This window comes from Tachypleus tridentatus, chromosome 9 (assembly GCF_004210375.1).
Source record: "Tachypleus tridentatus isolate NWPU-2018 chromosome 9, ASM421037v1, whole genome shotgun sequence".
In the NCBI taxonomy this organism is placed as follows: domain Eukaryota; kingdom Metazoa; phylum Arthropoda; class Merostomata; order Xiphosura; family Limulidae; genus Tachypleus; species Tachypleus tridentatus.
Genome location: NC_134833.1, coordinates 14,635,141 through 14,657,217, shown reverse-complemented (window position 1 = coordinate 14,657,217; position 22,077 = coordinate 14,635,141). Strand labels below are relative to the sequence as shown.

The window sequence follows — 22,077 nt, the reverse complement described above, 5'->3', positions numbered from 1 at the left end:
AAAGAGTAGCTTAATAGTTGGTGGTGGGTAGTGATGACTAGCTGCCTTCCTTCTAGTCTTACACTGCTAAATTAGGGACGGCTAGCGCAGATAGCTCTCGTGTAGCTTTGAGGAAAATTCAAAAACAAAGGTCACAACTCTGGAGGGCACGACTTACAAGTCGCATGTTAAGGTTTCTATCTATAGTTTATTTCTCAAGACAACACATCTGTTTGCACACGAAGCCGAGAGAATAGTAAAATATAACTGAAATGAAATGTGCACATAGTGTTAACTGCTGTATGTTATTCAAGTTCTCTGCAGTTAACGTCATGAGTTATAACAGTCAAGTGCTTAGTGTGAGATGTTCTTCCACTTCTGAACGTCTGAACCATGTGCAGCATGTGCAATGCTTAGGAACTGCTACTTCTCTGAGGAACGTGTGAAGTTTGAAACACTAAAGCTTCTCTTGAAAAATGTGATTCTCATGTTTTTCTTCTATCTTCCTCCTGTCATCACGCAGGTTGCGTGATTCCCCGAGTCTTCAGTATGCTCTTTCTAGGTACGTACCAGGATGTGAAAACTTACTGGTGGGCGAATGGTGAGGCGATAAAGCCAACTGGCATAGCGCCCACAGCGACCTGTAAGCCTAACCACTCGCTGAGTAACAGACTAAAAATAGAGTCAAATACTGTCAGCATTTTCAAGCACAAATATTTTTATGCGCATCAATGAACCAGACACAACGACTACGAGTTTTTTTTTATAATATTTTCTTTCACTGGTACGTGCTTGAATTATTCAAAGTCCGAATATTTAAAAAATTTAAATCTTAAAACCACACAGTAGGATAACTCTTCACTATGCACTTTCTCTGTTACTACAAACCTGAAAAAAATATCGTGTATGGTAAAGACTGGTGAACTATTGAAAACGGTATTGTTGTTGTTTTTAAAGTGATCCTCAAAGACTATAAGAATGAACAATAGTAAAGGTTTATAGGTAAGAGTGTTGTGTTATACTTATTTCTTTCTTTATAGGTATCTTTATTTAACAGCTAGATAACAAATAGGCTTACCAGTCAATGGAAATAAACATAATAGTTTCGCTTACAGTTAGATTATGTACATTCTTTAACACCTATCGCTTCTTTAGTTACCTACAAATCCGGCTCACCATGGCCAGGTGGTTAAAGCACTTTACTCCTAATTCGAGGGTCGCGTGTTCGAATTTCCGTCACACCAAACATTCTCGCTCTTTCAGCCATGGGAGCGTTGTAATGTGACGGTCAATCCTACTATTCGTTGGTAAAAGAGTTGCCCAAGAGTTGGCGATGGGTGGTGACGACTAGCTGCCTTCTCTCTAGTCTTACACTGCTAAATCAGGGACGGCTAGCGCAGAAAGCTCTCGTATAGTTTTGCGCGAAATTCAAAACAAACCAAACCTGCAAGTCTACCGAACAAATCATTGAAATAAAAGTTACTTAAGACGTTTAACAGTTTACGAACGTTCTCAACTTTAGCTCTGTTCCAGAGACCCAGTGTAGTCCATGTCATGAAATCAGCCACAATGTAAGAAGACTTTGGACACAAATATTGACTCAAAACAAAGCTCCTCGTAAGTGTAATATGTGTTCTGACCTGGTATTGCGAAAACATATTAGAACATTCCATAATTTAGTGAAAATGTATTAGAACTTTCAGTAACTTAGCATTCGTTTTTTTCACATTCTCCAGCTGATACAGCGGTAAGTCTTCGGACTCAGAACGCTAAAATCAGGAGTCCGATTCCCCTCGGTGGACTTAGTAGATAGCCTGATATGGATTTGATATAAAAAAAGATACAGTCATACAATCGTTTCTTGACGTTGTTTCATATTTAAATTTTGTTGTTGTTTAAGCAGTGCCACCTGGACTTGTAATAAGTAACCATTCGGTTGCACATTACATTACTGTAATGAAAAGCCAGCTTCGTATAAAACAATGAATTAAGACATGATTTATTAGAGCAAAAGATCTAATTGATAGAAGCAGTTAACTGTAGAGATTCAATTTAGATTAAACTGTACTTGGATTGGAATCGAACAAAATTGCTTTTTTCATTTCGTTAACAGGACGAAAACAGTTTTGTCGACTAAAAACATGATTAGAAAGTAGAAAGATAAATTACCTAATAACATTTGTTTTTGAAGAATATTGGAGTCATTAAATACTATGAGGATGACAGATACAAAGGCTTAGCTTCAATAAATAGTATGAGGATGACAGATACAAAGGCTTAGCTTCAATAAATACTATGAGGATGACAGATACAAAGGCTTAGCTTCAATAAATACTGTGAGGATGACAGATACATAGGCTTAGTTTCAATAAATACTACGAGGATGACAGATGCAAAGGCTTAGCTTCAATAAATACTATGAGGATGACAGATACAAAGGCTTAGCTTCAATAAACACTATGAAGATGACAGATACAAAGGCTTAGTTTTTAATCACGGAAATTGTTGGCAGGATGGTTTTATCACCTTTAGCTAAAGCGTAATATGGAGCTTATTTTACTAATGATATGATTTTGCGAGTCTTGAAAACAACATGGCAACATTCGTTATCATACTTTAACTTTATTTTTCAGTCTTTACAGATTATCCAATTAAATTAAGCTCATTATTTCATTCACGTTGCTTCTACGTATTGAAAAGCGGGACTTATTTTGTTCTAACATCTTCGGTAACTCGAGGCAGTATCTCTTGTTTTTTTTAAAGAAAATTCACGTTTATCAAAATGTGACAGTAAAACGGATTCTTCTCATTTGAGTTATTACGATGCTAATATCCGGGGACCGACATTCGTACAACAAAGTTAATGTTAAAGGATAATATGTTTCAAAGAAATAAGTTTTCAACGTTCTTTACTGAAGCGGAAGAACACGCACTTTAGAATGTTAAGGACAACACAAGTTACAAAACCTCATTCCGAACTGATCCAAGGTGATGTTTTCACCTAACACTAAAGCTATGATTGTGGATAACTCCTTCTACCACTCGCCACAAAAACAAAACAACAACAAAATAATAAAAAATGATTTGAGGCTAACGGAGGTTTACAGACTACCAGCCGCTCCTTGAAATCAAAGGTACTTTTCATGAGAAAGACGACCAAACAAATTAGATTCACAATCACTGCATTAAGGCCGTCTGATAATGCACTTCAGTGGTTTTATTTGTGCTTTTGACACGATCAAACGCGGGCTTAGAAACCTAGGTTCACTGACAGTGATGGATACTGGGAAAGATAATTATGAGATAGAAAGATGATGAACGTAAGATTGGCTGTAATCGCTAATGATAAAAGTAGTTCCAAGGATTATTAATGCCACTGACGAAAGTAATCCCAAGAGTAGTAACACTGCTGATGAAAGTAGTTCCAATAGTAGTAACACTGCTGATGAAAGTAGTTCCAATAGTAGTAACACTGCTGATGAAAGTAGTTGTAATAGTAACACTGCTGATGAAAGTAGTTCTAATAGTAGCATTGTTGATGTTAAAAGTAGTTCCAAGAGTAATAATACTGATGATAAAAGTAGTTCCAAGAAGAGCAAAGAATGTGGCACATCTTTCTTAAGTCCTGGTTTTCATTTGTAATATTCTCCCTGGTTTAGTGGTAAGTCTTAAGACTTATGACTTAAAGATCGAATTCAGATACCTATGGTGAACAACCAGTACAAATATCTAATTGTGTAGCTTTGCGCTGAACAACAAACAAATCGGTTGTGGAATACCACTTCAGAATACGTTTAATGATAACACATTTATATCAGGAAATAGTTTAAGGATTTTGAATTTTAAAGTGAGCAAAGTTTAAACGTTGTAAAACTAACACTCCACATGCAGAAGCAAAGCCACATTAGGCTATCTGCAATGTCCGCCGCGAGAATCTAATTTCGTAAACTTACTGCTGTTCCTCTGGTGTACCTCCAAGAAGGTATAGGAAATAATAGATAAGTAAACAGTAAGTTTGAAAATACGTTACAGTTTTCCATTATGTGTTGTCTTAAACATAAGACGTTGTTTCTTATATACAATAATCAAGTCTCCCACTGAGTAAGCGGCTAGTTTACTGTCTTAAAACACTAAAATCCGGTGTTTAATTCACTGTGGCGGGCAGAGTTCAGATAACCTATTGTGTAAACAAAGAACAATAATAGTATTTATCAGTAGTATTTCTTTAATACAGCCTTACTTGACATCCGAAACATTATCGTGAACTGTCGAATACTTCATTAATTAATTAATTAATTAATTATAAACTAAAACGCGTCGCACGTTATTATGTGTCTTACTGGTGTAGAAATCTGTAACGTAAATGAAGAACATTCATCGTTGTTCCAGTAACATTTCATACCACGTTTAGAGTTTTAGATCGTTCGAATTCTACAAACACGTCTTGGTAATTGTCAGTTTCGTTTTTGTTAAAAACGGAACAAACGCATTATATACACGTGTTTTGAAAGGTTTAGACAGTAGAATGAATAATATATTCTTTAGACAAACTTCAGTGACTGAACTGTCGTGTTTGTTTTTGTTAATAAATTTAACATATTTACAAACGAGAAATATATCGGATATGAAAGAATTGTTACAATCCTACTAGGTACGGAACGTTTTAGAATGAACCTTGAAACACATACGGTAAAGGAAAGATATTCGGATAACATTAGCTTAGCTTCTACTGGGAAGTTTTATTCCTATTTATGACAAAACAACAGCCCCTAGTTTAAAACTACTGATCAGGAGAAACACGGCCAGATAACAGCATAATCACCCCCAGATATTACTTAATTATTTTCTTTCATACCATATTCTATGTAATTCATTACTTGTAAAGTTACGTGTGAAAATAAGTCGCATGCTGCGAAGAAATCTGCCAATAGTCTTTATCCAGAAAGTCTTAAGATTTACTGGTTTGTTGGTTTTTGACTTGAATGATGAAAACTTACAAATATAAAAACCTTTCATTCATTGATAATAATAAAATTAGTTTACATTCATGGAATCCTTGTTTTATCTAGAGTCATTGGTAACTTTGAACATCAGTGTGTTCTGGTTCATAGTCTAGATAGACGTACAGTTTTCTAAACGTTTGGTAACACTATGTAACAAAATGTTTACTTTTACTTGTTCCTGGGCAGAAAGTGTTATTTCCCAATTACTTATGCCTAAAGTAAGTGGAAAAGACCTATTTTTCTCTTCAAACTTTGCTTTTGTGATCTGGGAGCGTATAACAAAAACATGATGGGAGACAATATTTAGGGTCTGATACGTGAAAGTGATTTACATTACAGTCGCAAATCTCGAAAAACTACTCACTTCTAAACATTTTTGTATAACTTTAGTATAAATACATGTAAATCTTGATTCATATGTTGTTTTATTCAGATCTTATGTAAGTGAAAATGTACGAATTTGCCTGTTTTTACATAGAAAATATGTTAATTTCTAAATTTCATTATCCAGGTCACAAAAGCAAAGTTTGAAGGGAATAATGGCCATTTTCTGTACTTTTATAACACAAACAGTTAAGAAATAACACATACTATCCAGGAACAAAATTTCTGTTACATAGTATAATCACACAAACTATAGATTTCTGGCCCTTGTTGTGTTGTTCTTTTCAACCATTCAACAGACTCATTTGTCTCTGTCTGTTGTCTTTGTTCAAACGTTAGTTAACTAAGACTTAATAAAACAATAAATAATTTGTTTTTTTGGCTCGTGAGGGCACAATTCCAGGTTTAAACTTTGCTACAGTTTGGAAACAAAAGGACGTCTATGTAACAGTGGCCGATCGTTGTGCCAAAATGAAAGTAAAACAGGGAGGAAAAGGATCTCGACAAGTCAAGCTATATTTATCAGAAGGTAGAAACTCTCTACTTTAATGACTGTTGCCGGTAAATGAGCCGATTTGTTCAAGTTCGTCGGTATGAATTCCCCCTGAGTTTTCAGCCTAAGTGAAGTGAGTGCCCGTCTGGTTCCGGTCCTAGTATCTTTCCCAGTTCCATGGTTTGTGCCCAAAAATTGTGGTCCACGTATCTCTCCAAGATCTGTGGTTTGCCAAAAAAAAAAATCAGAAGATTCTCTTGATAGAAAACATCCAATTAGCTCAGATTCAGACATACAATCTGTCTTCATTATCAGATATTGCCAGTCAGAAGCTGAGAATGGATCGTGGGTAACTCTATGTATGATTGTTTCCACCGAGAAAAACGACAAAGTGTGCTGTTTATACGTTTTATATGGGATTATGGGAAAGATGCTGTACGGGTTATGCTGATTGTAGACTAAAACAGGATGGCCTATTATTTAACACGGATACTCGAAACCACGTGATGCACAATATGACGTACATCACTATTTGTGCTAGGAGGAAAAAAAGAACGTTTCAGTCTAATTACATTAACAGCGATGTACATAAACTCAAATGACATCAAGGGTCAAGAAGGACCAATAACACGAATTCTTACTTGCAAAGCAGCATCAAACAAAATGCTAGATACCCTCCCTGTAATCTGGTCAGAGGGAGCAAGAGTGGCCCTCTGGTGAGAATGCCAAACAGAAGATTTGCAGAACCTCGTAGTTCGCGTTGCATTACCGCAGAACGAATAATAATATTTGCGCTTCGTACTTTAAGGGTCCGGCATGGCCAGGTGGGTTAAAGCGTTCGACTCGTAATCTGAGGGTCGCAGGTTCTAATCCCTGTCGCACCAAACATGCTCGCCGTCTCACCCGAGGGGGCGTTATAATGTTACGATGAATTCCACTATTCGTTGGTAAAAGAGTAGTCCAAGAGTTGGCGGTGGGTGGTGATGACTAGCTGCCTTCCCTCTAGTCTTACACTGCTAAATTAGGGACGGCTAGCGCAGATTGCCCTCGTGTAGCCTTACGTGAAATTCAAAAAACAAAACAAACAAAAGCACTTTAGGGACGTGTATCTTTATATGGATGACAGTTAAGACTCACTATTCGGTTATTCAAGAGTGACCCAAAATTGGCCAGTATATACTGTTGACCAACAGTTTTTTTTTTTCCCCTCTAGTGAGTGTATTAGTTCAAAACTAGAGATGGTTGGATGATCATGGTATCGTTGGATGGATGAATAATAATTGTCATGTGTGTGTATTTTCTTATGGAACATCCTGCTGTGTCCACCCGGATGAATCGAATCACTGATCTTAACGTCGTGAATTCGAAGACTTACAACAGTCCCACCGGGAGACTTCTGTGGTGCCAAACTAGTCTTTAATAGATAAATGAAGGAAAATAGAAGTCAATCTCCGATTCAGTGAAAGCACTTTAAAAATAGAAATATTGCAGTTAGTTTTAATGTAGTTCTGCACAAAAAAAGAACAAAATAAAGTTTTGTAGTATTTCCATTTAAACTTCCTTCTTATACCAATACCTGTATTTTAGTAATACAACTTAAAGAAACGTAATGGTGTTTCGTAATTTGAAACTGGAGGACACATTGTTCACTGTAGTAATACAGCCTGAAGAAACGTAATGGTGTTTTGTAATTTGAAACTGGAGAGCACTTTATTTACTGTAGTAATACAGCCTGAAGAAACGTAATTATGTTTTGTAATTTGAAACTGGAGGACACTGTTCACTGTAGTAATACAGCCTGAAGAAACGTAATGGTGTTTTGTAATTTGGAACTGAAGGGCACTTTATTCACTGTAGTAATACAGCCTGAAGAAACGTAATGGTGTTTTGTAATTTGGAACTGAAGGGCACTTTCTTCACTGTAGTAACATAGTCTGAAGAAACGTAATGGTGTTTGGTAATTTGAAACTGGAGGGCACTTTGTTCACTGTAGTAATACGGCCTTAAGAAACGTAATGGTGTTTTGTAATTTGAAACTGGAAGGCACTTTGTTCAGACATTGACTCAAAGATCATGTTTGATAATCCTATGGGGTCAGTTACTGGATTAATAATTTTAAACTACTGACTATAGGGAGGACAGTACACTAGACGGGTCTTACTCTGACCTTTTTATCTGTGTTTCAGTAGCCTTACAGGTACGCCATGATCATAAACTGACCAATGACCATTTATAGGCGTAGTAACGATAATTTTATGTAAAAAGCATATTACGTGTTTCACCAGATAGATGTTCTGTGTAAACATTTGGAATATTCTCTCCGTAAGTGTTAGATGTGTTTACAAATCGTTGTAAACTTACTGTTGTGATAGAATAATGTTCCTTTGTGCAAAAGAACACTGTGGTTACAATTTTTATACAAACTATACGTGAATAAATAAGACTGTTAACCACAAAACAAGAACAAATGCTATAATTTAAATAATGACTGAATGAGGTTGAGAGAATACTATATATCTTATATGTCTTCTATAATTTTATTTTTAACGGTAATCTATTTTCGATTCGTCTAACTTGGACGATTTAAGCCACAGATCTTAGTCCGTAAATTTGTCACTAACTCCCCAGAGAACCTTTCTTTCTTGAAAACATCATGAAACTATATAATAATGGAAGACTAACCTAAACCTATTTTAAAACATTCTGCACAATATTGACAACTGTCGAAATATCGATAAAACTGATATTTTTCTCAAAGTATTTCCTTGTATAAAACTTAGCTTTTTCGGATTAGTTTTTTAAACCACTTATTCCTGACAGTAGTTTCGAACGTTAAAACGTTTCAGTAGGATTATCCGAAGAATGCTTTTTCAATATCTTAAGCCTAACCTTCAAGGGTAACGATATTAACACTTTTTAATGGTATAGGAATGTAGTGTAATATAAAACATAGATTTATTTTCAGGAATTTTTACACATGGTACTGTGCTGTGTTAAATTATCGAAAAATATGATATGATTTAATTTTAGTTATATTGCTGTTTTGTTTGCGAAAATTATTGATAAATAAACTATGTAATCATAGACTAAGAAACTAAAAACAAAGATAAGTGAATACATATTAATGAAAGAGTTAACACTAAAACTAGAGATAAGTGAATACTAAATATTAAAAGAGAAGTGAATATTAAATCTTTGACATTAATAATAACGTTACTACACCAGTCACTAATTAAAACGATCCAAACAAACAACTCATTATAAATTTTATAGCTAAACTATTAAGTAGTTAGCATTAGGGTCATTCTCTCAACTAATTTCTTTGTGAGAAATTTCTAGTTGACCAAGTGTATTTCGCGCGAACGTTCGTAAACAGATCTTTTTGTACTATTAAACGTAAAATTATTTAAATATATATTCAGACCTTAATGTGTATTCGGAAATTATATTTGGTTGGTGTAAGAAAAGAGTAGGTAGATATGTATATTTACGTGTCAGAGCGAAGTGCTAGATTAAAAAAAAAATCGGATTTGAATCGAGTAACATTCTCACATTGGGTCAAGCACGAGATGTAAATACGTAACCAGCTAACTCTCGCGTATTCTCGAGAAGAATAACTACACGAGAATCGGTTAAACACGAGTTGTAATTACGTAACCAGCTAACTTTCGCGTATTCTCGAGAAGAATAACTACATAAGAATCGGTCAAGCACGATTTGTAAATACGTAACCAGCTAACTCTCGCGTATTCTCGAGAAGAATAACTACAGGAGAATCGGTCAAGCACGAGTTGTAAATACGTAACTAGCTAACTCTCGCGTATTCTCGAGATAATAACTACAGGAGAATCGGTCAAGCACGAGTTGTAAATACGTAACCAGCTAACTCTCGCGTATTCTCGAGAAGAATAACTACAGGAGAATCGGTCAAGCACGAGTTGTAAATACGTAACCAGCTAACTCTCGCGTATTCTCGAGATAATTACTACATGAGAATCGGTTAAGCACGATTTGTAAATACGTAACCAGCTAACTCTCGCGTATTCTCGAGAAGAATAACTACAGGAGAATCGGTCAAGCACGAGTTGTAAATACGTAACCAGCTAACTCTCGCGTATTCTCGAGAAGAATAACTACACGAGAATCGGTCAAGCACGAGTTGTAAATACGTAACCAGCTAAACTCTCGCGTATTCTCGAGATAATAACTACATGAGAATCGGTCAAGCACGAGTTGTAAATACGTATCCAGCTAACTCTCGCGTATTCTCGAGAAGAATAACTACAGGAGAATCGGTCAAGCACGAGTTGTAAGTACGTAACCAGCTAACTCTCGCGTATTCTCGAGATAATAACTACATGAGAATCCTACGCAAAGAAAATTGTTTTTTGTTTGTTTAAGGAATATTTCATAGGTAATGCGAATTCCTTTTTTAAAACTGTATATTTTTTTGTCTTTGAATACCGCGCAAAGCTATACGTAGGCTATCTGTGCTAGCCGTTCCTAATTTAGCAATGTAAGACTGGAGGGAAGACAGCTAGTCATCACCATCCACCGTCAACTCTTGAGCTACTCTTTTATCAACGAATAGTGGGATTGACCGTCACTTTATAAAATTCCCACAGCTGAAACGGCGAGCATGTTTGGTGCAACGAGGATTCGAACTAGCAACTCTCAGATTGCGAGTCGAGCGCCTTAACCACCTGGCCATACCAGGCCTAACATTGTATGAGCAATGTAACATCTCGTCCAAAGATAGATATACTGCTCGATCCAAATATAGATTTTTTTTTTCTGTAGAATATCAATGCTTACCTGCTAATATTAAACTGATTACTAGCTAAAAGAGATACAAGTCAAACGAAGAAGTATTAGTTACAATAAAACAATACGGTGTGAATTACGTCATAAATATCAAACAATTTGTCTTTTTTTTTGCGAATTCTGCAAATTCGGTATTAACCTGTGTCGAACCTTTTTACCGTTCGTGTTCGCACTTTTAATTGTAGGGATGCTATAATATGAAGGAAAAGCCAATTATTCGTAGTTAAAGAGGTAATGATTGGTGTTACTGACTACCTGCTTTCTCTCTCTTTAGCGTGTTATTTCAAAATTAAAGACGGCTGACGCAGATAGCCTTCAAATAGTTTTGTGCAGTATTAAACAGTCAAATTCTATTTACAGTAATTGAATGTGTTACTTCAAAATTAAAGACGGCTGACGCAGATAGCCTTCAAATAGTTTTGTGCAGTATTAAACAGTCAAATTCTATTCACAGTAATTGAATGTGTTATTTCAAAATTAAAGATGGCTGACGCAGATAGCCTTAAAATAGTTTTGTGCAGTATTAAACAGTCAAATTCTATTCACAGTAATTGAATGTGTTACTTCAAAATTAAAGACGGCTGACGCAGATAGCCTTCAAATAGTTTTGTGCAGTATTAAACAGTCAAATTCTATTCACAGTAATTGAATGTGTTACTTCAAAATTAAAGACGGCTGACGCAGATAGGCTTCAAATAGTTTTCTGCATTATTAAACAGTCAAATTCTATTTACAGTAATTGTCTGTCTTGCCGAAACATGTATTGTCTTTTTTATTTTGTTTAGAAACATTATAGCCCTTTCCTTATTTATATATAAAGCAAAATGTTTTAGTAATCAATAAGAAAAAAAATTCAAAGATTATACTGGTGGGGAAAAGCTCATGTATTTTAATTTTCGAACGAATGAATTTATTTAGAAATTATCAATAAGTAAACATTGGTTGTGAAAGTAGGGCCTAAAACAAATGTATTATTTTATAAAAGACTGACGATTTATTAGTAACATTAAAACAACAACAGACGTCATTCAAGATTTGATGAATACTTCAACCCATCTCGCACAATCTATTCATCCCCTGAAGAAAAGTGTTACCTTCCGAAAGGCAATAAAGTTTTTTAAGTTTTATTTTTGGTTTTACTTGTTTTCACGGCTGTCTTTAAAGAGAAATTAAAGTGAGCGTTAGCGCAATAACATGATAATAAAATTAATCGTGAATTGTGGATGATATGAAATACGTTCTTTTATTTTTCAGCCGCGGCAAAACGGCTCATAGAGTGGTTGTGGGTTTTTTCTTGTTGTTTTTTTTTCAGTTTCCAAAGCAAACTTTTAACTCATATCTCTGTCATATCTTGACTGATTTGAGATCTAATTACAGTTTTGGACTCAGAAATTAAAAAAAAAAACCTCTTAACGGACGTATTTGACGTTGACCAAGGTCTCATATTAATTCTAATTTTGTCAAATGGAATTTGAAGTCCAAAAGCTATTGGAGATTCACTCTAGTTGTTATGTGAAATATTAACGTTTCTAACATTAATTATTTTAAGCAGTCTTTAAATAATCGTAAATTCAAAATTGGTTTATTTGAAACAAAACGTAAAGAAAATAATAAAGTATTGTAAGGGTTATTTTAATACCTAATACTGTCGAAGTATTATAATATCGTAAGGGGTATTTTAATACCTAATACTGTCAAAGTATTATAATATCGTAAGGGTTATTTTAATACCTAATACTGTCGAAGGATTATAATATCGTAAGGGTTATTTTAATACCTAATACTGTCGAAGTATTATAATATCGTAAGGGTTATTTTAATACCTAATACTGTGAAAGTATTATAATATTTTAAGGGTTATTTTAATAGCTGATGCTGTTGTTATATTATAATATTTTAAGGGTTATTTTAATAGTTTACATTCATGGAATCTTTGTTTTATCTCTACTCACTAAGATATACTATACTCACTAAGAACTTTGTGCATCAATGTGTTCTGGTACATAGTCTCTATGCACGTACAGTTTTCTAAGCGTTTTATAATCGGACTGGCTTCAGATTTCTGGCCCTTGTTTTGTTCTAACTCAGTTGTTTTCAGCCGCTCAATAGACTTATTATTTCTTAACAAGATCTACTACCAAAAATAACCATCTAACAAGCATTACGCGAACTTTTATGGGCATATTTATAAACATATATTCTAGGATATGCTACGTAACTGTTTAATGTGTCTCATCTTTCCTTATAAAATGTTGGGGCTTTCTAAGCCTTTTTGAAGATCATTGTTTATCCAGTGAAACTTATTGCGCCTTTCCCCGAACTAGAACAATAATTTCGTAATCACACGAAGTTTTATTTTATTTTTTACTAGTTAGAATATCCGCCCCCTAAACGGAAGTTATGTAGATTCATGATTAATGAAAGTTATCTTAAGACATGAAAAGTTGTTTCCCTTTATGTAATTGTAAAAAAACACCAATCTGTTTGTACCTCCGCACGGACCTAACAAATCTCCATCATACCAAGTTTACTGAAAATCCATTCACGTCCTGTGAAGTCGTTACATGGACATACAACATACAATACTATTATATTTATATAGATGACATATAACATACAGTACTATTATATTTATATAGATGACATAAAACAGACGGTACTATTATATTTATATAGATGACATACAACATACAGTACTATTATATTTATATAGATGACATACAACATCTATAGGAAATCTCTCTAGCCATCATTTATTGAAGAAAAATGAACGGAAATGTTGCCTGACTGTACGTTTTATACGTTGCCTAACTGTATGTTTTATATGTTGCCTAACTGTACGTTTTATATGTTGCCTAACTGTACGTTTTTATATGTTGCCTGACTGTACGTTTTTATTTCTGTGCAAAAGAGATTTTTCTAGTCCTGAAAGATAGGGGGAGCAAGCACGTCACGTAATTAATGTTGGTTCGCAAAAAACATTTTACCAAATTCATTGATGTCGAGAAAACCCACTTGTAGAGAAATATATATATATTATATATATAATTTACCAAATTATTGAAAAACAAATTACATTTGAGTACTCAGAAAAATAGTATATCTTTATGATAAAATCCGACAAGAGAAATAAATAACTATTTTATCCATCCAAAGAATTATAGTTTTAATGTTGGTGTACCCTTTTTAAGTAAATAACTTGTCCCCTGCTGGGACAACGGGTAATCTACAGATTTACAACGCTAAAAGCAGGGGTTCGATTCCTCTCGGTGGACTCAGCGGATAGCCCGATGTGGCTGTGTTATAAGAAAACACACACGCTCAAGTAACTTATCAAAAATTCAAATAACTAATACCCTAGTTGTGGCAAATATAAGTTAGAATTAAGAAAATATACATATTTTAGCAGCACTTGTTTTGTCTGACGAATGCGTTTTAAATTATCCCCAGGTTTGTTATGGGAGGAACCAAGTTACTATCGATTCTCTTGTTTCAGTATAACAGATTTCCATTTCGGTTTTGCATAATTTTAGACGGAATCTAGCGGGTTCATGACGGTACTTTTGATGTTTGTATCACATACAACCATCATGGTCCAAACTAAATGAAAGCTACTTCCGCATAATTAGTGACAGCCGTCACTGATAATGACCTGTAATTATATAAGGGTTTCGTTGTGATGTGGGAATGTTCATGTCCAGTGACGTCACTTTAATTCACAACGCAGTTTCAGAGCATTAATCAAACTATATTTGTTTACTTGTTTTATGAATTTCGCGCAAAGATTTCTGCGCCATCCTTCTCTAATTTAGCAAAGTAAGAGTACAGGGAAGGCAGCTAGACATCACCACCCATCGCTAGCTCTTGGGCTACCCTTTCCCCATCGAATAGTGGGATTGGCTGTCACATTATAACGCCCCTTACTCTAAAAGAGCGGGCATATTTGGTGTGTTTGTTTTTGTTTTTCTTTTAATTTCGAGCAAAGCTACTCGAGGGTTATCTGCGCTAGCCGTCCCTAATTTAGCAGTGTAAGACTAGAAGGAAGGCAGCTAGTCATCACCACCCACCGCCAACTCTTGGGCTACTCTTTTTACCAACGAATAGTAGGATTGACCGTCATATTATAACGCCCCCACGGCTGAAAGTAACAAACGTTAAAGTTGTTACATAATGGGGTATTTTCTTTTTACACGTAACTAGGCCTGAGCCACAACATTTGTAACGTTTGTTAAAATTGGCACAGCGGTATGTCTGCAGACTTATACCGCTTGAAACCGGTTTAGTTTCGATACCCGTTGTGGGCAGAGCGAAAATAACCCATTGTGTAGCTTCGTGTTTGCCCTCTAGTGGCGCAGCTTTGCACTTAGTAACAACATAAGGACTACGTGATGTTTTTCCATATTAATTTAGGTCTATTCGTGAAATAAGTTAAATTTCTCAAATAATGAGATCGGGAAATTAGAAAGCCTTCACTAGAAGTACAGACATCGGATTTTCACGAGTTATTCCTCTAGATAAAACCAAAATAATGTATTATGCATGCGTAACATATAGATAATAGGTAGGCCTAGCGGTAGGAATTCTCAACTCTCAAGTAGAGGATCAGAGTTTCGAATTCACAGGTTAGCCGCCAGAGTGGAAACACTCTTGGTTAATAAAAAATATCAGACCTCAAACCTTGATACGTTTAAGGTCAGGTCAACGTAAATGAATATGATATAATGCAGGTCTACACTTCTTCCGTCTCCGAGTTGAAAACTTCTTGGTTAACACAAAATACCCCAACACAAAACGTTTTGGTTAACACAAAATACCCCACCACAAAACTTCTTGGTTAACACAAAATACCCCACCACAAAACTTCATGGTTAACACAAAATACCCCACCACGAAACTTTTTGGTTAACACAAAATACCCCACCACAAAACTTTTTGGTTAACACAAAATACCCCACCACAAAACTTCTTGGTTAACACTAAATACCCCACCACAAAACATCTTGGTTAACACAAAATACCCCACCACAGATCTAGATAGGAATGAGGACAAAATGTTTTGTTTTTATTAAGCCCAAAGCTACACAATGGGCTATCTGTGCTCTGCCCACCACGGGTATCAAAAACCGGTTTCCAGCGGTGTGAGTCCGCAGACATACCTCTGTGTTACAGGGGATCAAATAAAGAATTAGGTGTGACTTTCAGTATAATAAAGTGTTGTGACTTTCAGTATAATAAAGTGTTGTGACTTTCAGTTTAATAAAGTGTTATGACTTTCAGTATAATAAAGTGTTATGACTTTCAGTATAATAAAGTGTTGTGACTTTCAGTATAATAAAGTGTTGTGACTTTCAGTTTAATAAAGTGTTATGACTTTCAGTATAATAAAGTGTTATGACTTTCAGTATAATAAAGTGTTGTGACTTTCAGTATAATAAAGTGTTATGACTTTCAGTATAATAAAGTGTTGTGACTTTCAGTATAATAAAGTGTTATGACTTTCAGTATAATAAAGTGTTATGACTTTCAGTTTAATAAAGTGTTGTGACTTTCAGTATAATAAAGTGTTGTGACTTTCAGTTTAATAAAGTGTTGTGACTTTCAGTATAATAAAGTGTTTTGACTTTCTGTATAATAAAGTGTTGTGACTTTCAGTATAATAAAGTGTTATGACTTTCAGTATAATAAAGTGTTATGACTTTCAGTATAATAAAGTGTTATGGCTTTCAGTTTAATAAAGTGTTATGACTTTCAGTATAATAAAGTGTTATGACTTTCAGTATAATAAAGTGTTATGGCTTTCAGTTTAATAAAGTGTTGTGACTTTCAGTATAATAAAGTGTTGTGACTTTCAGTTTAATAAAGTGTTGTGACTTTCAGTATAATAAAGTGTTTTGACTTTCTGTATAATAAAGTGTTGTGACTTTCAGTATAATAAAGTGTTATGACTTTCAGTATAATAAAGTGTTATGACTTTCAGTATAATAAAGTGTTGTGACTTTCAGTATAATAAAGTGTTATGATTTTCAGTATAATAAAGTGTTATGACTTTCAGTATAATAAAGTGTTTTGACTTTCTGTATAATAAAGTGTTGTGACTTTCAGTATAATAAAGTGTTATGATTTTCAGTATAATAAAGTGTTGTGACTTTCAGTATAATAAAGTGTTATGACTTTCAGTATAATAAAGTGTTATGATTTTCAGTATAATAAAGTGTTATGACTTTCAGTATAATAAAGTGTTTTGACTTTCTGTATAATAAAGTGTTATGACTTTCGGTATAATAAAGTGTTATGACTTTCAGTATAATAAAGTGTTGTGACTTTCAGTATAATAAAGTGTTGTGACTTTCTGTATAATAAAGTGTTGTGACTTTCAGTATAATAAAGTGTTATGATTTTCAGTATAATAAAGTGTTGTAACTTTCAGTATAATAAAGTGTTGTGACTTTCAGTATAATAAAGTGTTGTGACTTTCAGTATAATAAAGTGTTATGACTTTCAGTATAATAAAGTGTTGTGACTTTCAGTATAATAAAGTGTTGTGACTTTCTGTATAATAAAGTGTTGTGACTTTCAGTATAATAAAGTGTTATGATTTTCAGTATAATAAAGTGTTGTGACTTTCAGTATAATAAAGTGTTGTGACTTTCTGTATAATAAAGTGTTGTGACTTTCAGTATAATAAAGTGTTGTGACTTTCAGTATAATAAAGTGTTATGACTTTCAGTATAATAAAGTGTTATGACTTTCAGTATAATAAAGTGTTTTGACTTTTTGTATAATAAAGTGTTATGACTTTCAGTATAATAAAGTGTTGTGACTTTCAGTATAATAAAGTGTTGTGACTTTCAGTATAATAAAGTGTTGTGACTTTCAGTTTAATAAAGTGTTGTGACTTTCAGTATAATAAAGTGTTTTGACTTTCAGTATAATAAAGTGTTGTGACTTTCAGTATAATAAAGTGTTATGACTTTCAGTATAATAAAGTGTTGTGACTTTCAGTATAATAAAGTGTTATGACTTTCGGTATAATAAAGTGTTATGACTTTCAGTATAATAAAGTGTTGTGACTTTCAGTATAATAAAGTGTTGTGACTTTCAGTATAATAAAGTGTTGTGACTTTCTGTATAATAAAGTGTTGTGACTTTCAGTATAATAAAGTGTTATGATTTTCAGTATAATAAAGTGTTGTGACTTTCAGTATAATAAAGTGTTGTGACTTTCTGTATAATAAAGTGTTGTGACTTTCAGTATAATAAAGTGTTATGATTTTCAGTATAATAAAGTGTTGTGACTTTCAGTATAATAAAGTGTTGTGACTTTCTGTATAATAAAGTGTTGTGACTTTCAGTATAATAAAGTGTTGTGACTTTCAGTATAATAAAGTGTTATGACTTTCAGTATAATAAAGTGTTGTGACTTTCAGTATAATAAAGTGTTAAAAGATCTTCACATATACGATAATGGTTTACACAGTTTCTCCGTGGTTCTTCACAGATACGATAACGGTTTACACAGTTTCACCGTGGTTCTTCACAGATACTATAACGGTTTACAAAGTGTCTACATGGTTCTTCACAGATACTATAACGGTTTACAAAGTGTCTACATGGTTCTTCAAAGATACGATAACGGTTTACACAGTTTCTCCGTGGTTCTTCACAGATACTATAACGGTTTACAAAGTGTCTACATGGTTCTTCAAAGATACGATTACGGTTTACACAGTTTCTCCGTGGTTCTTCACAGATACTATAACGGTTTACAAAGTGTCTACATGGTTCTTCAAAGATACGATAACGGTTTGCATAGTTTCTGCATGATTTTTCACAGACATGAAAACGGCTCACACAGTTTCTCAGTGGTTCTTTAGAAATAGGATAATGGGTTACAGTGTTTTTCCATGGTTCTTTACAGATACGATAATGGGTTACATAGTTTCTCCGTCTTTTTTTCTTTTTGTATTCAAGTCAGAGCTGCCCAATGGAGCTGCCTGTCTTTTGCCCTCAGCAAAGATAGAAAGCTTAATTGAAGCAAGATTACCAGAGACACTTGGGGGCCGTTTGTATATTAATGCTGTAATAAAATGCAAAATCTCGTGTGATATAAAGTATGTAAACGTAGATCACCATTCTTGCGTTACTAACTTGAATATATTCTATTTTCATCCAAATTAGCATTTTTACTATGAATCAAAATCAGATTTCAGATTGGTTTACAGTTCGTAACTAAAGCCTGTAGTGACGAATAGCAAGCTATCAGATACTATTTAAAATATTCTGTGACGTATGGCCGATAACAATAGTTTGATATATTATTATTTATTAGAATCCCTTGGTTATGTTTGTATCTAATCGCTACCTTTGTTAGAACTTTGAACGTATATTTTTCCTAGCTATTTCTGTATCAAATTATGAATGTTCCACGAACTTTATTGATTTAAGGTCCCATTATAACGTACACGCCATATAAACTATAATACTTTCAGTATTGAAGTTAACCCTACAGAGTGATTTTCCCATTTGTTATCACTAATTTTTTTTACATCAAGCAGTGTAATAAGAAAAACAAAAACTGACCGATATATCGACATATATAAACCGTTCAGTTAGTGAACAGTGCGCGAGCAATTTGATGGTTAATCTCAAACTTATAGTTGTTGTTGTTTTTCAAATATTTCGAAGCAATCGATTGGTTCAAACACAGAAAACGTTTTCTGTGTTTTTTGGAAAGTTGTTCGAAGATATTTGTGAAGATATGACTCTAAGGTGATGATAATGCATAACGTAAACTTGAGTTTTGTTATCGACTTTCCTTTTAAAAACTCATTTATCCTGTTTGAAGATCATTTCCCTATCTATGGTGTACCCTGACTTAGCTTAGCAGGTTCTAATTAATTACAGATATGTTAAAAAACACACCTTTATTGTATTACCACTTAAAGATAAATGTAAGATATTAGATTTTTAGAAAAGTAAAGTTTCTTTCCACAGAAAGACACTAAAATTACCATGTTGCGACTAGAAATAAATTAAATTACTATAGAAATCAAATACGAAACAAAACCGAGGTTTACAAACAGCTAGACGTGAGGTGATAGGTTTATTCCTGTACAACGTTTCGTTTGTAACGGTGAGGAATGATAACATACTCTGAACGTTGTAACTAATTGTACCTAACTTTTGAGACACTAAACGTTGTACAGATATAGATTCACTACCTCTCAGGTTGTTTTGTACCTTAAACGAGTACCTTTTAAAAAGCAAATAAAATAAATATAAATTACAACAGAACTTATGAACCATGTGGTAAATATAGAAACAACGTTCTTTACGATGACGGGAAACTCAACTTAAAGAAAAAAATGTATTCTCAAACCGGCGTGCATGGGTATTAAAACTTTAATTATAATACAGGACGGCCTAAAGATGACGTAAAGAGGTTTTGTACATTATTTTAATTAAAGTTTTAATACCCATACCCGCCGGTTTGAGAATACATTTTAACTTATCAATATATACTATAGTTTCTTTATCACTATAAACAGAATAATACAGCACGTTAATTATTAAATAAAAATTATACGATTTCTTTTGAAATACATTTCGCTACGAGGAGGACTGATACTTTAACTTACGTAGGATATCATGGGCAAGTTGAAGCTAGCAGCCATACGAGCTTCGTGTATGCACGTTTCTTGAGGCCCGATGTATACCGAAACATTTTGGGTCCAGAGTTTAGCTGTTTGAAAGATGCTCTCTGTTTCTTCGCCGTAAGTCTCAGCTACGAATATGTCTAGCGTGTGGCTGTCACGAAGAGGGTGATCCTTATTTATCTCGTCTACGGCTAAGTTTATAGCGCCGGATATCGTGAGACCGTACCTCGGGTAGTCCTTGTTGCCTGGCCGACGCTTCGAGCCCGTCAAATATCCCATGGTAAAAATCGAATGCTCCGGTGATGGACGTGTCGGCACGAGGAATATGGACAGAAAAATGAACGTAACAACTTTTCGCGTGGTCATCTTCTTAAAAAAAACAAACAGCTCAGATTCTGACTGTTCAAACTATGCTTATGACTTTTAAGGAGGCGATCAGCAGCGAAATACGAGTTTACAAATAATTTATGACTCCATAACCCCATTTAAACGTGTTCGAAGACTGATCATTGTTCCAAAACCTGGGAGTTTTAGTTCTTTAGTTATGAAGAGAAGGGTTAGCAAATCTCCGAAGCCATCTACCGTTGAGTTCTTAACGTTCACATATTTCCTTATATTTATTTTAAACTAATATCTTAACCCTGAGAGCGTATATAAGTGACGTAATTATCAAGAAACAATATGATGGCATATGAGCACTTGATTCTTTACCGTTCTTACAAAAGTGTTTATTAGTTGTTGACGAACTTTGTTCAGCACGTTTCGTTACCTTGAAACAAGAACTTGGTTTTAGCAAGTTCGAAGTTGCGTTCGTTTTTCTCTCCCTTCAAAAGTCGCGCTAAATCATACGTTGCAAATACACCAACCGCCAATCTTCAATCTACAGTTCAAAACAACTGAATACGTCCCGCAAGTCCTAATATTATAGGTTACAAAAAATATTAAGTGTGTTCAGTTGAGGTCGTCACTTGTCTAGCTCCGGAATGTCTTGATCTTTGAAAAAACAAAGCGAGACACATGAGCCCTGTTGTGAGTGACAGACGAGTAAGCTACTGCTTTTAAATGAATACCGACTTCATATGACCACCAGATGGCGGTATGTACAAGCCAGTGAGAATACGTCGTCAGAGGCCAACACTTTTAGCTGAGCAAACCACGAGGTTGTGAAGTGAGACACTTTTTATTATTTAAAGACCATCTACGAGTCCTTACGTTGTATTATTCTTACACATTAATTACAGCGAAATAAATACCTTAAAATAATTCATTTTAGGAACTACTTCTATGGAAGTGATCTTAGTTTTCGAGTACATAACCGTTTTTAAAACATGTACTTCATTGCCGGTATGACCAAGTGGGTTAAGGCGTTCGACTCGTAATCTGAGGGTCGCGGGTTCGAATCACGGTCGCACCCAACATGCTCGCCCTTTCAGCGGTGGGAGCGTTATAAAGTGACGGTCAATCCCACTATTAGTTGGTAAAAGAGTAGTCCAAGAGTTGGTGATGACTAGCTGCCTTCCGTCTAGTCTTACAGTGCTAAATTAGGGACGGCTAGCGCAGATAGTCCTCGTGTAGTTTTGTGCGAAATTCAAAACAAACAAATATTTTATTATTTACTCACACATCTGACGAGACATATCCCTTAAAATACATAACACTGACAGACGTGTTTACTTTTACAGTAAAACCAATTAAATTCTCCAACTGTTAATATTATATGATAGAAATATCCAGCTTC

The 22,077-nt window shown here is 34.4% G+C and overlaps 1 protein-coding gene across 1 annotated transcript; it reads right to left on the bottom strand.

Annotated features, from left to right (window-relative positions):
- Positions 1-5,848: 5,848 nt before the first annotated feature.
- Positions 5,849-21,370, bottom strand: LOC143227028 (receptor-type guanylate cyclase Gyc76C-like). Its single transcript, XM_076458578.1, has 2 exons — positions 20,322-21,370; positions 5,849-6,080 (listed from the first exon to the last, which is right to left on the bottom strand). The coding sequence occupies exons 1-2, from the start codon at positions 20,703-20,705 to the stop codon at positions 5,979-5,981; spliced, it is 486 nt and encodes a 161-aa protein (XP_076314693.1). The 5' UTR covers positions 20,706-21,370; the 3' UTR covers positions 5,849-5,978.
- Between the last annotated feature and the right edge of the window lie 707 nt (positions 21,371-22,077).

Coding starts and splice junctions, on each gene's coding strand:
- LOC143227028 (XM_076458578.1), bottom strand. CDS start 20,705: ATGACCACGCGAAAAGTTGTTACGTTCATTTTTCTGTCCATATTCCTC. Junction 6,081..20,321: donor ACTTGCCCATGATATCCTAC/GTAAGTTAAAGT, acceptor GGCAAACCACAG/ATCTTGGAGAGATACGTGGA.